This window comes from Kogia breviceps, chromosome 17 (genome assembly GCF_026419965.1).
Source record: "Kogia breviceps isolate mKogBre1 chromosome 17, mKogBre1 haplotype 1, whole genome shotgun sequence".
Taxonomy (NCBI): domain Eukaryota; kingdom Metazoa; phylum Chordata; class Mammalia; order Artiodactyla; family Physeteridae; genus Kogia; species Kogia breviceps.
The window spans coordinates 25,997,454-26,015,774 of NC_081326.1; the positions used below are offsets into that span (position 1 = coordinate 25,997,454).

Sequence of the window (18,321 nt, forward strand, 5' to 3'; positions counted from 1 at the left end):
AGGCACGCCCTATGTTCTCCTGGGGAAGTTGTCCCTGGATCACGGGACCCTGGCAGTGGCGTGCTGCACAGGCTGCCAGCTGGAGGGAGCTGTGGATAGTGACCTGTGTTTGCACACAGGCTTCTTGGTGGCTGCAGCGGCAGCGTTAGCATTTCATGCCCGTCTCTGGTGTCCGTGGTGATAGCCACGGCCCGTACCTGTCTCTGAAGCTTGTTTAGTCAGTGCTCTGAATCTCCTCTCCTCGCTCACCCCAAAACAATGTTCTCTTGCCTCTTAATCAGTTCCAGACTTTTTCCCAGACTCCCTTCCGTTTAGCTGTGGTGCTAACCCCTTGAGGCTGTTTTCACACAGCCAACCCTAGTCCTCTCCCTGGGATCTGACCTCCGAATCCCTCCCGATCCTCAGCTCCCAGCCCCCACCTGCCACGGCAGGTGAGCAGACAAGCCTCGCAGGCTGGTGAGTGCTGGTCGGCACAGATCCTCTGTATGGGAATCTCTCTGCTTTGCTCTCTGCACCCCCTGTTCTTGTGCTCTCCTCCGTGACTCTGAAGCTTCCCCATGGCCACCTCCAGTCTCCGCCAGTGAATGGGTTTCCTAGTGTGTGGAAACCTTTCCTCCTGCACAGCTCCCTCCCACTGGTGCAGGTCCCGTCCTTATTCTTTTGTCTTTTTTTTTTTTTTCTTTCATCCTACCCAGGTATGTGGGGAGTTACTTGCCTTTTTGGAAGTCTGATGTCTTCTGCCACGGTTCAGTAGTTGTTCTGTAGGAGCTGCTTCACATGTAGATGTATTTCTGATGTATTTGTGGGGAGAAAGTTGATCTCCATGTCTTACTACTCCACCATCTTGAAGCACCCCTCCCCATGATATTAATATAGAGATGAAGCATCAATCAGAGAAACAATGTTAATATCTAGCCAAGTATCATTAAACATCCCATTTCATCTGTTATTTTGGCCTAATTACATATTCTGCTTTTAGGTTTTTGGTCAGAGGGGTTAGAGAAGGCTCAATAGAGAATATTGAATTGAGTTTAGAAGGATACGTGGATTTGAAAAGAGAATAAGAGAGTATCCTACTTTTCTGGGTGGAGAAGAGCAGAGGCTTTGCTTTCAGATTATCTGGTATGGAATTTGTGTTCCACAACATACTAGCACTGTGGTCTTGAGGAAATCCTGTAATCCCTATATGCTTCTATTTTCTATCTGTAAAATGGAAATAATAATACTGTATATCCAATTGTTTGTCATGGGAATTAAATTACTTATGCATAGCTTAGGAAAGTCTTGTCAAATAGTCAATGTCAGTGAAGTTTATTATTACTATTAGTTGTAGGAGTGGTACAGAAGAGAATAGCAGTTAAGAGTATGGGATATGAAACGGTTATAACTGGAATCCAGTAGTGGCTCTGCCATTTATTAGCTGTGTATTTTGGGACAAGATACATTGTTTGTTGTGCCTTAGTTTCCTCATCTATAAAATGGGAATGATAAGCTTACCACCTTCTCCATAAAGTTTTTGTGGGATTTAAATGAGTTAATACATGTAAAGCTCTTAGAACAGTGTCTCCTGTTCTGAAAGTCTTAATAATAAAACATAATAATAATAATAAGTTATTATTTTTATCTGAAGCAAAGATTTATCACTAACAATATCAGTTAAGAAACAGAATATTATCATTATGCAAAACGAAAGATAAAGATGGATAACAGGACAGTGAAAAGCTGTGGAGAATATTGAAGGGTTGGAATTTCATCCAGGGCTGAAGGAAAAGACTCTCAGCAAAGTGCTACCTGATCAAAATGATAGTTTAAGAAATTTATATGGTGGTTGTATTCATGTGCTAAGTCTGCCATAACAAAGTACCACAATCTGAATGGCTTAAAGAACAGAAATCTATTTCCTCCCGGTTCTAGAAGTTAGAAGTTGGAGATCAAGGTGTGGGTCATATTGATTCCTTCAGAGGGCCTTGAGGGAAGGGTCTGTGTCAGCCCCTTCTCCTTGACTTGTAGATGGTCATCTTCTCTCTAAGTCTTCACATCATCTGCCCTCTGTGTTTATGTTTCCAAATTTCCTCTTCTTATAAGGACAGGGCTTACTTGATCTACTAACCTCCTTTTAACTTAATTACCTCTTTAACTGCCCTATGTCTAAATACAGTGACAGTTTGAAAGCTAGTGGGGCTAGAACCTTCATATATAAAATTTGAGGGAGGTACAGAATTCAGCTCATAACAAAAAATTATGTGCATATAAAGCCTAAACAACATGTGGAGATCTTGTCATATCCTTCAGCTCTTTTCATTTTAATAGCCAAGTTCTTGGATAATTTTTAGTTAAGTAATTATCTGAGAATGAGATTCAGACCCATATAGCTCATCCTGGTAAACACACTGAATTTCTGACACACATGGCTTCAGTGTCTGGATGTTGATGAGCACTTTGTATAAAGAGAGTAATAAGTCCCTGCTAAAATCACAACCTAATATTTAGATACACAGCAGCCCATTCAAAACAATTACAATGTGTTTATAATAAATAAATAAATTGGTGAGCATCTGTGCTTGGCTTGTTCACCAGGGTTTAATGCGGCTTGTTAACATAACCAGATTTAAAAATACAGACAGAAAAGAAGGCAAATAAAAGGTTCAACAGAATCTTTATATCAACATAGCTTTTGAACATTTGAGATGGTTCTCTCAGTTTTACTGTAGAGCTTATGCTTTTCTTTGTACTCCACTAACAGTTCCAGAAAAGTGCTAATCATTCCACTGTGAGATTATAAAAGTTTGTGAGCATTAGGTCCAATCAATAAACCTAAACATTTCTTACTTCTGCTTCTTACTCTTCTGCTCTTTTCCTAGGTCTGGTCCTAATAAGCAGTCCTTGACTACTGTAATAGTCTCTTTTTTTTTTTTTTTTTTTTTGCGGTATGCGGGCCTCTCACTGTTGTGGCCTCTCCCATTGCGGAGCACAGGCTCCGGACGCACAGGCTCAGCGGCCATGGCTCACGGGCTTAGTTGCTCCGCGGCATGTGGGATCTTCCCGGACCAGGGCACGAACCCGTGTCTCCTGCATCGGCAGGCGGATTCTCAACCACTGCGCCACCAGGGAAGCCCTGTAATAGTCTCTTAAAACTAGTTTTCTTGACTCTGTGCTCTCCCTTAATCTCATTAATTACATGCCCAACTGCAGGATTATTGTAAACCAAGTGCTTTGTCAATTCCTCACTCAGGATTCAAAATTACTATCATTTACTAAGTAAGAATCCAAACTCTTCAGTGTAGTCATCCAGGTGTATCTGATCTGGTACTTCCATTCCCAGTTTTTCCCTTACTCTTCTAACTTAATGGAATACTTATTTAAATGTTTCAAAACTCATGTTCATGTACTTCCATCTGAAAGCCCTTTCCTTTATCTCAAGAAATGTGTTATCAATGCATTATCTTCTTACATACAAATAAGCATAAATAATGATTTTACCTGTCTTTCAAGGTCTGGCTCAAGTTAATGTCATTCTTATGAAACAAGTTTGAACCCTTCTGCGCTTCAAAGGTATCGTCTGTCCTCTAAAGCCAAACCAATTGTCCATCTTCTTATTAGGAGACTTAAGCCTTTCTGCTTAATTTTATAGTTATTTTTATGGAGCTAATCTCTCCATTTTAGATTACAAATGTATCCTTCAAGTCACTTTTGCATTGCACAAAGTATATTCTTAATTATTTATGGAATGTGTGTCACCAATATTATTTTGGCTTTTTGCATTTTCCTTTTTGTTTTTTTATACACTTCACAGTTGACTATGAACTACTTCTTTAGAAATGCTACTTAGTTATAGAATATCTTGAGTTAGTGAAACAAGGGGACAAATTCTGACCTACACTCCAGGGTCTAAAAGAAGCCAGGATGTTGATGCACATTTCCAAGCTCTTTAAGATTTGCTCCTTCCTTTACTTAGAAGATCTTGTTTCCTGCTGAAATCCAAAGTATCCTTCCTGTCTTAGTTCAAGTCCCCATTTTTCATGAATATTTTTATGATCAGTTATCTAACCATATGGAAATTAATTTTGCTTCTGTTTTTACTCACATAGTTAACATAATTTAAATTACTGCCAAACTGATGTTCCATAGATGAAATAAATGTGACCCCTAAGAAACAAGTATTCCATAGACAAAATAGACAGGATCTTTCATTTTCAAGATCTTACAGTCTGGTAGAGAAGATCAAAAAGTAACTTCAACATCAAGCAATAGGCACATTTAACTTATTCCTCCATTATTTTACATATTTTATGTTCTTATGTATTATAATAAGTTGTTTACATGGGTTTTTTTGGCTCCACGAATTGTAAACTCCATGAGAACAAGGAGGCAGGCTTGGGGCAAAAAAAATCAATCAAACAAACAAGCATAAACCACAGCTTTGGAATCAGGCAGCCCACTCTAAACTTGATTCTGTTGTCTCTTTGCTAGGTTAACTTAAACACATTACTTAACATCTCTAACATTCACTCTTATAATCCATAGAACAAATTTAATAATATATACTTTGTACGTTTATCTTAAGGGTTAAATGATATTGTATATGTGCAGCTGCTAGTGAAACGTTAGATGCATGGATGCCTACAGTAGGTGTTTAATGAATAGTTGTTGATTAAAATAATACATTCATTCCCCATTTCATTTTCACTTTCTAAAAATGTACATAAATAATTGATATAAATGTACATAAGCATAGGTACTATGAATGCATACACATGCACTTATATGTAATTGCTTTTTCTAGAAAATTCCATCCATAGAGGTGGTAACTGCCAAATTATATTTACGTATATCAATTGAGAATTACTTCAATTGCTTCACTTTTTTAGCAAAATTCTTTAAAGTCTGACTTTTGTTTTTTTAATTAATTGATATTGGAGTATAGTGGCTTTACAATGTTGTATTAGTTTCTACTGTACAGCAAAATGAATCAGCTATACATATACATATATCCCCCCTTTTTTGGATTTCCTTTCCATTTAGGTCACCATAGTGCATTAAGTAGAGCTCCCTGTGCTATACAATATGTTCTCATTAGTTGTCTATTTTATACACAGCATCAATAGTGTGTAAGTGTCAATCCCAATCTCCCAGTTCCTCCCACCCCCTCCAAAGTCTGACTTTTGAAAAATATTTACCAGGCTGGCAAGTTAGCTTCTTCTCATATTAGTTTATAGTCGGAAGACCTAAGCTTGAACCTGAACTCCACCTGTTCTGATTACTACATTGCACAAAATCATAAATTATAGGGCTTTGAGAATGTCATGTAAGTTGTCAGATTCTCAGGTTTCTTATTGATGAAATAGTGTATATAAAAGTGATTGGTAAATTTAAGTTCTATGAAAATTATATTTCTTGATATTTATATAATTTATCAAAGGCTGGGGGAAATTTTAAAAGTAACATAAATTAACATGAATTATTGTTAAAGGTCATATGATTACAAACATTTTTAAATTGTCTTAATAGTTCATAGGAAGCACAGTGTTGGTGAAGGAGGGTATATAATTATTTAGACCAGGGCTTCCAAGGCTTTGTATTTGTTTGATCAGATAATTCTTTGGTGTGGTGTTGGGGGCTAACCTGTACACTGTAGGACATTTGGCAGACCAGATGCCCACTAGATGCCAGTAGCACCATCCTCTCCAAGTCGTGGCAATCAAAAATGTATCCAGACATTGTAAAATATCCCCTGCAGACCAATATTACCCTTTGTTAAGAACTACTGATCTAGACAGTTAGCTTAAGAGTCTTCATTTGTCCCTGGATAGACTTACCCCACAGGTGATTAAAATAAATTGAAATATTTTTCACCACATAAATCAGAGAAGCACACATTTTTTGATATAGGCAAATGGTGTCATTCTGTGTGCTTAATTTCCTTTTTGGATTATATCTCATGTGACAGCAAAAGGCACAGACATCATTTTGTTGACTGTTATCAAAACACAGTAACATTTATCACCAAATCAATGAACTATTTAGACAGAGTTGGTCTGAAATGTTTTAATGTGGCTTTTTTTTTTCTATCTAAAAACTACAGTGATGGTTTAAGAAAAATATTTTATTATCTGTATGATATAACCTGGCTCCTAGTTTCTCTAGAATCTAAAAACAAGCTAAAGGAGTCTATCTTAGGAACTTTTTTAGTTGTTTTTCTATTTATCATTTTGCTGATCTTGAAGAATAATTCTAAATTCAAGTCTGGTAATCACCCATACAAAAATAAACTATTGTACTCAACCGGACAACCAAATATTTTTATGACAGTATGTTTTCTTTTGTCTATAATTTTTTGCAATTTTCTTTTTGTTGAACTTATCTAGAGGAAAGAGTAAAAGACATTTTCTTTTGAAGGTAATATTACTGATGTCTTCTAAAACACCAATATGTGTGTATACTCAACTACGAGGGCAAACTCTTCCTCTATATTAACTTGAAATACCATCTCTCTAACTGGTTACTGCCAAATTTATTTTTGTACCTTTGATCACTCCCATAAACTCCAGGCTTATATACCCAACTACCTACTTATCACTTGTATTTGGACACAAATAGGCATCTAACAATCAAGTCTAAACTGGCCCTCTGATCTTCCCCCTCAACCTGAACTTCCACAAGTCTTCCTCATCCCAGCAAATGGCAAGTCCACCCTTCCAGTTACTCAGACCCCAAATTCTGAAGTTCTCTTTGATTCCCCTCTTTCACTTATACTTTACTTCTAATCATCCGCAAGTTATTTCCCCTCCATCTTTAGAATATATGCAGAATTCATCTACTTCTCACAACCTGACTGCTAATACCTCGGTCTGATCCAATCTCATGCCATCTCTCCCTTGAATTATAATCCACATGCTTCTTAGTCATCTCACTGATTCCACCCTTGCCTTCTGCAGTCTTTGAACAACACGAAGTCAGAATGATGCTCTTCAGGTAAATCAGTGACACCTACATGACTCAGAGTAAAAGTCACAGTGTTACTCTGGCCAAAAAGACTCTGTTCAATATTCTCCATGTGTTTTTCCCCTTCTCAAGTCCCCACCCTACCTCCTGACTGTTCATACTCTTCTCCCACTTGCTCTTTCCACTCCAGCCACGTTGGCCTTTTTGCTGTCCCTTACACACCCCAAGTACACGCTTGTCTCTGGCCTTTGAGTTTATCGTTCCTCTGCCTCATATTTCCCCCATCCCACCATCCGTAGACATTCCCATGACTTGCTTTCTCCCCTTACTGAAACTTTTCCCCCAATGTCACCTTATTAGTGGAGCTTTCCCTGACCACTCTGTATAAAATGACAAATCTCACTCCCTAGCCAGGCCTTCCCTAACTTCTTGTCTTCAGTATTTTTTCCCCATCTGGAGGTGTATATTTCATTGTAGTCTGAAACAGTGCAGTTTGTAGTTTACGATAATACAATTATCAAAAGATACATATGGTTACACTATTATTAACTAGATTTAGCTATATCAGTGTTTTTTTCATTGTGTTAAATGTATACTTATAAAGAAAATTGCTGCAAACCTCTTTCTCTCTCTCCCATATATAGACATAGATATAGATATATAGATGTTTGTTTATTGTCTTCTTCCACACCTAGATGGGAGTTCCACAGTTTCAGGGACTTTCATCTCTCTTGTTAACTAATACGTCCCCAGCTCCTGGCAAGGAGCCTGACAATAATGGGTCTCCATAAATATTGTTGAGCGAATATGTTAGACACTTGAGTTAAAAAAATGAGAGCAGTTAAAAAAAAAATGAGAGTAGTTCCTGCTCTTGTCATGGAGAGAGACATTTAAAGAAATGATCATGCAAAGAAGTATGGCTGGGAGGAAGATGAGATTGTTGAAGAAGATGATCAAATATTGAGGATGACTTTACAATGTAGGTAGCATTTGAGCTGAATATTTAAGTATTAAATGGCATTTACTAGGTGATGAAGATGAGAGTGTAAGACAGGCCAATGAAAACAACAGAAACAAAGGTATGGATGTCTGAAAACACAAGACATATTCAAGGGACACAACAGGTGTGACTACGTAGAGACTAAGATAATTAGAAAAGCAAGAAGAAGATGAGGCAAGAGATGGTAACTTGGAGCTGGCTGGGAAATAAAGCAATTTTCTCAAATTCTAAAATTCATAATTTTTAAGTTGCAGGATTCATAATCTTCAGTAATTAGATCTCATTTTCCCAAACTTCTAGCTTGTCTATATTAAGGGGAAACTGCATAACAGCAAGTTGATTTAAAGTATTCGTTATTATTCTTAGCAAAAGAAATCCTCCTGACTCACACTAATACTCTATATAAATATAAATAATGGTGTTATATCCTCTGCCAATGTATCTTTAAAAATGAGGATTATGGATTTAGAGTACTAGGTGGAATTGGGAAAAGAGTTGTTACCACAGGCATGGGTTACTTTCATATTCTTTCCTCATAGTTTTCTGGAGAAAAGGCATATTTCCATGCTAATTTTCTTTTTGCACTTCCTCCTTGCTTATCTGTCTCCCCAATAGACAGGCAACCCAAAAGTAGCGCCCAGCACATACACAAAGCTTTTAATAAAATTTGTTGGTCTGTTTGAAGTTGGCGTGCAGTGTAAACATATCTACATACACGTACCTACAATTTTTCTGGTATTTGGTAATTCTTACTGTGTTTAATACACTGAACTAAGTTCTGTTAAGAATGCATGTTCTGGGCTTCCCTGGTGGCGCAGTGGTTGGGAGTCCGCCTGCCGATGCAGGGGACACGGGTTCGTGCCCCGGTCCGGGAGGATCCCACATGCCGTGGAGCGGCTGGGCCCATGAGCCATGGCCGCTGAGCCTGCGCGTCCGGAGCCTGTGCTCCGCAACGGGAGAGGCCACAACAGTGAGGCCCGCATACCACAAAAAAAAAAAAAAAAAAAAAAAAGAATGCATGTTCTATTAAGGAAGGAAGGAAGGGAGGAGAGGGAGGGAAAGAGGGAAGGAGGGAGAGAAAGTGGAAAGACGTAATAGGATGCCCTCTCTTCATTCAAAAAAATTGGTTGTAGAGAGCCTATGATGAGGTAAATCCATTAATATGTCTTGCTTCAGACAACCATCCAATATTCCTTCTTTTTAAAAAGTTGTATCATCAGAAATCTGAATAATTTACACAGGAATCAATAATTTTTTGTGGATCTGGTATATGATGAGAAGACAAAAAGTTTTCATTAGGTACCAATTTGATATAGGATCTCTTCTTAAACCTGTTAATATTATTTATTTAATTAAGGAGGACAGACTTCACAGCCTAGGACTTCATGGTAAGCATCAGGAGCCTCATCAGTCAATAAGAGGAGAAGGAGCTTATTAAAACACATAAAAGCATGACTCCTAAAATTCTTCAATGCCTAATTAGGTCTTCACTCTCAAGAAGTTTGCAAGTTAATATGAAAAGGAGATATATAAAGGAAAAATCAACTAGTAATATGTGTCTAGCAGTAAATGTGAGATGCTGTTAAATAGACTACAGATAATAGGTACACCCTCCAGTGGGTTAAACGAAGAAGAATTAATAGGGGAGGCAAGACTAAAACTAAGCTCCAAAAGGCAGGTAGACATATTTGGGGAGAGAAAGAGTCTTTGCTGGAATAGGCATGTAAATAATAATAATAGCTTCTGCTTCTACCGTGTATTTTGCCTGGTGATATTCTGATCATGGTGCTAAAGTGCTTTGTGTTCATTATCTCATTAAATTCCTATAACAAGCCTTTAGGGTAAAGGATGGAAGTTAAAGATAAGGAACCTGAATCTTAATGATTACAAGTGACTCTCCAATGGACATAGATGCAAACTAGAGTCTTTCTTATTCCATATACTATTAGATTAAGCATTAAACTGTTCTGTTCAAGTGAAGAGTTTGCTTTAATAAGAAATGGAATATACACCTGGAAATATACTTTGGAGAAGACCCTAAATACCCGTTTAAAGATTTGGTGCATGTATGCTTTTGGTCTTATTTCCTATAGAAATGGGGACATTCTGGAAGTTTTCAGTAGGGAGGACTTACGACTTTTATATATATTACTCTGAGTTCACTATGTAAGAGTCCGGGTGAACTAAAAGCAGAAGCCCAGTTGAGAGTGCAGTAGAAGTGGATAGGAAAAGAAAGATGTAAAAAGAAAAGAAAAGAAAATGGACAGGGTTGTTTTACACCTAAGACTCTCATTAACTCTGAACTGACTTTAATTTTCAAAAAAAAGTTCAGAAATCCAAGTTGAAAAGATTTTTTTAAATTCTAGGTTTGGAAATCTATAGTTGTAAAATATACATCTATTTTGATAGAGTAAGTAAAAACAGACAGGAGCTTAATCCATGGTGCAGTGGAAAAATTGTTAAAGGAGCCCCCCAAAAGTAGAAAAAAGTCAGAAAAGATTGGAAAGAGAAGTATATCAGACACAGAGGTGGCTCATCCCAGCAATATCATCTGGAAACCAGACACAACAGCACAAAACCATATTCCATCTATAGATAATGAATACAACCGAAGGAGGGAGAAACAGGGCTACGACCAACTAGGCCAGGTGGGTGGGCAGCCTTCTCCCAAGGAGAGCACTAAATGCAGTAAGGAAACAACTTTCACAATTGCTCAAGAAGCAAGACTATTTCTAAGCCTTGTTTTGCAGGACGATGATGAACATTTGCTGCTAGCCATTCCAAGATTGGAGCTGGGCAGTTTGCACAGGGCTGGAGACTGATTCAACTTTCCCTGGGAGGGACCAGGAAAGAGCAGATAGGATGTCTGGATTACATCCTTAGCTGTATCTAAGCTTGAATCACATTAACTAAGTAGCCCCGCATTTTATAATGATATCGCTCTGATCTTAAAAGACATTTCTACAGTGTTAGATATGAGTCTCAATATAGTTTCTACTAAATAGGGTACTAGTGATTTGTTTAGTTATGTTTTGTAAGGAGATAATTAGTCAACCTCATTTCTGGGCTGAGGAGTGACTTCACTTACTAAAAAGTATATCCTATATATTTGTTTCCAGCCACAGTCCCGTTTCTCCTGCACTGAAATCTAATGTTTTAAGATAAAATATTTTCTATTAAATTTGATAGGTTTAAGTAAAACTGCATGACATGCTTCCATCAAAGGAAATGAAAATCATTCTTCAAAGCTGAATCAATTTGCAATTGTGACAGATGATGTTTCAAATACAGCTGTGACTCAACAATGGCACTTTGATGTCTTAGAAATAATTGCCATAGGAGCAATTTTCTATTTTAAACTGTGTTCCACTTTCAGTCTGGTTCTTCATAATGGGAACTCTCTACAGGATCGCTTATTCTTGTAGTTTTTATTTTGCAAACTACTTTGTATCATAAATAAAAATCTGCTTGTTATGAAAAATATCTGATTTTATAATAGAATATGTTTTTTCATGTTTATATTGGAAAAAAATCTATTCTTCCTTTGAGCAGTTAGTGTATATTGATACATAATTTATCATATAGATTATATCATATGTCTTAGTTGACAACTAGCTCTATTTCAAGAAAACATATATTGCCTTTAGTTTTTAACTACTTATAAAAAGTTTCTGAAGACTAAAGAATCAATCAAACTAAACACTCAATTTCTTCAGGAATACCCAAGCCAAGTTTATTATAAACTTGAAAGGAAAAGTGACAGAAAAGAATAATAGACTGAAATCAAGATCCTTACCCCAGATATTGAAGCATAGTTCTCTGCTGAGGCATGGATACCCCAAAACTCACCTAATGGAAGCTCATAGACAGGTTTAGCTCTTCTAGATTTATAGCTTTAAAAATCTTTGATCTCATTATTGAGGGTTCATGACAAAGTTTCCAGTGATTCTCAAAGAAATGAGAAAATAAGAACAGTGCAGTGAATTTTTCATAAACATAAACATACTTCATTGAAAGGATTGTCCTTAAAATAGGAAACTGACCTTTTCTTATCATTGATAGTAGGATGTTTGTTGTGTTTAACATCCTTATTTGCCAAATTAAAAGTAGTCAATCTTGTGTTAGTTCCATTTTTAGATAGTCCCATTAAACACTCAAAACCTGGAAAAGGAACCACGACTGTAGAAAATATCAGTGGGGACGTCAGTGAATTTCCTTTCCTTCCAGCCCCAGGGCTTAAAAAGAGGCACACACAACCCATTGCTGCAGTTTTTAATAAAGAAAGTAGCAAAAGTACAGCAAGTTGGAGAGAGTTCTCTAGCGTTTAAGACACTTCTTTAGAGGACAAATGTTATGTCTTGGTTTCAATCAATCACTAAGGAACTGGATTAAAAATATCACTGAAATATACATTACAACATAGCCCTCAAAGCAGTATCATAGTTCTCAAAGCATACCTGTCATGATTTAATCATTCCTCAATCTGAATCCGGCTTACAGTACAAATTTACTCTACCATTTGCACTGAATTTAGTATCTTTACTTAGTGTATAAAACATTTCTAGATTCCCCAATCCCATTGCATAACTTTCAGTGAAAAGATTTAGTACCAAATGTTCACATCGCTGAGAATCACTGCTTGTAATTGGCAAAGTCATCCAGCATTGCAAGATCACTGGAAGCAATGAGAAACAGATAAGACTGAAGAGTATCCTATGTGATGTGACACAGTCCTGAGAAAACATGGGGGTCTGTGAGTTATGCTCTAAGTGGGTCGTGGTGCATTTGACGTTCTGTTGCATTCTTTCCCTTTTCCCCTTTCCAGTGAAATCAGATGAATTACAAACAATCAAGAAAGAATTAACCCAGATCAAAACTAAAATTGACTCCTTGCTAGGGCGGCTGGAGAAGATTGAGAAGCAGCAGAAGGCAGAGGCAGGTAAGTGAAAAAGATCTGTGGCCACAGACATGTCAGAATTAAACCATTGAGACAGTGTCAATCACGGAGACAGGGCAGGCCCAGGGGGATACTGGCTGAGTTTAATAGAGTTTAGTACAGTAACATGAATACAGTCTTTAAGCTTAGACTTGCAGTGATGGAATCTGACTTTTAACTTTTTAGAGAAGGTGAGCCAATTTGCCTAAAATTCATATTTTTAAAAAGAAGGGCAAAAAGGAAAAGTATTTTGATGCTAATAATAAGTAACAGTTGGATCATAATTAAAAGTTTACATCTCAATATCAAGTAACCTTTAAGAAAATTAAATCAATCAATGAAATGTTCTATTGGGCTAAAATTATATTCATATTTCCTTAAATTAACTGCGGCAAAATTTACCAGATTTCAAAAACCATGATTATAAAGCCCCACTCTTGCATTGTTGCAACTCTGCAAAACTTCAGAACCTGTTTTCAGGATCTCAGTATCAACGGTATGCCTGGCCACCCAAGGCCACATCATTTGACTTAATTCTTTAACTTAATGTCCTCTCTCCTTTGAATTATCTGCCCTGACCCTCGTTCCATGCTAATAAAATTCTAATACCCTGTTATATGGCAACAGACAGTTTTAAAATCATACACTATGAGAACTGGCATAAACTTAGAGATGAGCTAGTGCATAATTTGCAAATTGTATTCTGCAGGGTCTTTGATGCCTCAGAGACTCCTTGGAGATGAGATGAGTGCTGGAAGAACACCCAGGAGGCAGATGAACTCATGTCTCCTCCAAACCAAGCCTTTGCTGCAAACAGTGTAGCTCTACCTGTATCTTTTTTATATGTTGAGATTCAACATAAGACTTCATTTGCTAAAAGTGCTTCACTTTTTCAAAAATAAACAATACAGTTTTGAAAAACATTGATCAAATCCAGCCTCTGCATTTTGCAGATGAGAAAATGAAGGTTCAAGGAGGTGAAGTGACTTTTCCATAGCCGCATAGTTTGTGATAGACCTAGGTCTCAAACCCAGGTCTTGTGAGTGAAAGCACTGCCCTTTCCAATGTTTTAGGAACATTGGAACAATCTCAGGTTCCACCCGGGGTCTGGTCCCAGGATCTCCCTGAAGTGAGGCTACCTGGGTAACAACTAACTGATGAGAACCACTTGGGATCTAGGGCCACTGAGTTTCAACAAAGAGGAACCTGCCTGTTTGTTAACTGTATCACTGGGGAGATGACTAGAGCTTACCTTCTGGTAATGAGGCATACAGGGTTCAAGACTGAAAAGAAGCCAGCAGTGAGGTAGTGTTACAGCATAATGGGTGAGAGAAATATACTGTGGTTCAAATCCTCACAACTTCTTAGCCTCAGTTTTCTCATTTATAAAATGAGGACAGTAATGGCTACCTGGCAACGTGAGAAATGAGTAAAGTAGTGCATGTAAGTTGTATAGTACAGTAACTAACACAGAGTAAAGGCTCAATAATTGGTGCTATTTGGTCTTGTTAGTAACATAAACATATATAGGCAAACGAATATTTCCTACTACTACCATGCAGCCCATTTCTAAAACAATAAACCATATACCTAGCACATGGTAGATTCTCACTAACTTTTGATAAGTTAATGTGGATTAGAACTGGTAGATAAATAATAGATAAAATAGGCTCATTTTTTTTTTTTTTTTTTTTTTTTTTTTTGTGGTATGCGGGCCTCTCACTGCTGTGGCCTCTCCCGTTGCGGAGCACAGGCTCCGGACGCGCAGGCTCAGCGGCCATGGCTCACGGGCTTAGTTGCTCCGCGGCATGTGGGATCTTCCCGGACCAGGGCACGAACCCGTGACCCCTGCATCGGCAGGCGGATTCTCAACCACTGCGCCACCAGGGAAGCCCAAATAGGCTCATTTTTATTAAAAACTTCTGTTTTATTTTCTATTGAGAAAAAATATGCTGCCTATACTTAAGAGAGAAATTTAGATTTTATAAAGGTTTTTTATATGCTGTCTATGGCACTAATCTAAAGTGTTGCTGGAATTGAAATACCCTGTGATGTTGCCTAAATCAATATTTCCCTTTGAGGAACTTCTGTGAAATTCATTATTATGTAAAACAACCCTTAGAGCAAAGGACTTTGATAACCAATTTGCACTTCAGTTTAAAGGATTATGGAGAACTCATTTAAATATAAATCACCTCAACAAGAAAAATGTGATCCTTATTCCATCATATTATAATTTCCAGTTTCCTGCAATGAATAATACCTTCCACATATCTTCTTAGGAGATCATCTATAAACGTGACACTAAAATTCAAAGCTTGCATTTTCTTTTCATGAAAGGCTGTCACCTTATTTTTGTATGTGCTTAAACTTTCCCAGTCATGAGACAGTTATTTTGAAAATGATAGGCTTAGGCCTTTGTTATTTATGTCTTTCTTACTTGAACATGTCAGGAAGAAAATGGAATTATTTAATTTGTAATTTCAGTTTTGTAGTAATTGTCTCCTGAACAGTATTCATATTTATGGAGATAAGATGATCATTTTCTATATTTTCTTTACGAAAAGAAAGCAGTGCTATATGGAGTCAATACTACATATGGAAAATGGAGAGAAATACATTAAAATTCTTTTTAAGTGCTCAATACTTCCTTATTAACTTTAAGCAGGCACCCATTTTAATGTTTATTTGGTTACAAGCCTATTATAAGGTAGTTAACACTTATTCTTCACTATTGCTCTTTTATACATCTCTCATTCCCAGTTTACTCTTAGTCATTTGATGATGAAAGTTTCCAGCATAGAATAGTGGCAGGAAGGAGATGGAAGGTTACAAACAGGATAAAGCCACACAGCATGGAGCTTGTCCTGAGTTCAAGTTTCGTAGGATCACTTTTTTTCTTTTTCGTTTGAAGTGAATTCCTAAGCATTCAGGAATAATTGTAACAAGGTATAATGACATCATTTTGGATTCTCTGTACCTTAAATTACTGCTAATAGATGTTTGCATGGTATCCTATCTCTTCCTTTGATGACCTTGTTCCTCAGAACAAGGTCATGTTTTCTCTAACTTTTCTGACCTTTACAACCATGTACTATGAACTGGACACTATTTAGCAGGTCATTTAACTTAGGTCTCAAGCCCTTCAAATGTGAACTAGAGGAAGGGACTATGGCCTCAAGCATATATTTCAGCTTTTAAATTATGATTAGTATGAATCCACCCTGCATATGTTATTTTTTCCTATTTGAATAATCAAATAACATTACTTTGGGATATGGTGACTATAGATTATTGAAAACAGCAAATAACACATAACAATTTATCCTACAATTGTGCCTCATTCCTAGATAATTCTTTTAAAAGAGAATCATAAATTGCCACATATGAAGACCACAATTTATATGTGGTTTACACAGTGAAGTAAAATGACCATAAAGGGTGAAAAGAGTGAGAAGGAAAACTAAAGACTGAGTATTATTCAATGAGCAATGACATCTTTTAAACAACCAAATTTCAGGCAAAGACTCTCTGATATGAAAAGGCAATTAGGCATTCTTTAATTCAACTTTATTCTCAGTGATGTGCTTCCTATATGACCAGCCAAACTCGGACAATTCCAATGAAAATAGCCAACCTATCGTATCCATTAGACCTAACCACTAGAGAGGTCACACATCAGTCCCATCAGGATAAACTCATCCTGTTCATATGTTTGGTAAAAAATACAGATTTTTTTAATAAAGTAATATCCAAGAATTAGAATATTACAGATAAATGTCAAGATATATAACTTCTTTTGAAAAATTGGAATCTTTCAATACTGCTGCCATATTATACGTGGCATGCACTTTTCAGTTTGCTAATATCTTTATCTAGCCAATTCACACATTTATGTTACTTGCTTGGTCTTTGATCATATTTGTGTCTCAGACTCCTATAGTAAGTTCTCCTTATACAGAGCCAAAATGGACTTTGCTTTCACTTGCTTCAGTTATTCTTTTTATGTCCCCTGAAACCAAGCTTAATATCTAATCTCTTGTGGATGAATCAGCCAATTAAATATATAAAAGAGCTGTAGTATTCTCACCCTTCCAAAACTTTTGAATAGAGTCAATATAATTGGCCCATAGATGTTCAACTTAGCTGCATTCAAATCTTGGTCAAAGCATCTTTGATGCCATCTTTTCTCTAGATAAATATCAGTAATTTCTTCAGCTGCTTCTCATGTCATTTAGTTTTGCATCTTGAACCATTGTCATCTCTCTTCTCTAGTCACTGTATAGTTTGTCAACTACAGAGTGTGGTACTCAGAATGGAAGAAGTTGCTGCAGATATGATCTGATGCTGCCACCTGTAACGTGGCTACTAGTTCTGTCCTGAATACCTAACTGCTATCTTACACTTTGTGTTAGATTGGTGATGTGCTGGTTACAGAAAGAGAAGGAACATCCAAAAACAATTTTTTCACAGGAAAAATGTTCCCAAAGCAGTGAATCCTCAGGATAATGATAAAGAAGATTCTAGCATATGAGCTGTGAAAGAGATCTGGAAAGTAATGAGTACAGATCAGACCTGCTCAAAAGTTCTGGGAGAGATTTTTTTCAAGAAGATGAAATGGATTCAGTGGCTAATAGTTGGGGAAGTGAATTGGTTGAGATGAGATTTACACATCTGGTTGAGGGACAGGTTCGTTTGTTTAAGCATATAGAAAGGAGTACATGTACTTAGTACAAGTACCAAGTTTAAAACAAACAATCAAAGGCAATTTTTAATTCCAAAGAAAGTAAAAAATATTGTTTGGAAAAGAACAAATTATTCATTACATACTAACAACTTAGCTGTCCAATGCATTTACATTTTTAAATTTATGTAAAAACTGAAAACTGATCTAATACAATTTACAATATAACTCTTGAGGGAGATGGGAAGTAAGTGGGGATGGGAAGTAAGCTGAATCCTCAGCTTCCCAAGGGTGATGTTAATAGATAGTGTATAAAACTAATCAAGAAGTAGCAATATAAACATGCTCTTTAGAAATATGAGGGCACATATTTAAAAGAATCAGCTAAGTGAGTATAAAGCCCTTAAAGAGCTGGAAATGGTAAGCAAATGGGAAGAGAAGACTACTGTTTTTCATTAACAAGCCTTGTAGAAAAATTTAACTACAAAAATTAAATGTTTTAAAGGAGCTCAATTTATGGGGGGAAAAAGAGATTGAGTTATCTCTAGCAAATGGATCAAAACTTTTCCAGCTTCTTCCTAGAGACCTCCAGTGGCCATCACTCAGATAAGTGTCACTGGACACTTGTTAAAAATGGCAAGGAAGACTTCATTCAAGACTACTGTAATAGGGGTCAAAACTTTTGCAATAGGGGATGGAAATTGAACTCAGCTCTACCAAAACAAAAGGTAGGAGGGTTTTTAAATGCAAGAGTGAGCT

General features: G+C 36.9%; 1 protein-coding gene across 18 annotated transcripts in view; it reads left to right on the plus strand.

The window, feature by feature from the left end:
* Nucleotides 1-18,321, plus strand: part of RALYL (RALY RNA binding protein like) — an 832,931-nt gene that overhangs the window by 744,544 nt on the left and 70,066 nt on the right. For 15 of the 18 annotated variants that reach the window (XM_067018139.1, XM_067018137.1, XM_067018147.1 and 12 more), the window contains one exon: nucleotides 12,768-12,881. In XM_067018139.1, the coding sequence (XP_066874240.1) occupies nucleotides 12,768-12,881 (114 nt within the window). Of the gene's footprint in view, nucleotides 1-12,767; nucleotides 12,882-13,587; nucleotides 13,802-15,121; nucleotides 15,147-18,321 lie in introns of those variants that run through there. The other 3 variants (XM_067018143.1, XM_067018142.1, XM_067018144.1) reach the window with 3 other exon arrangements.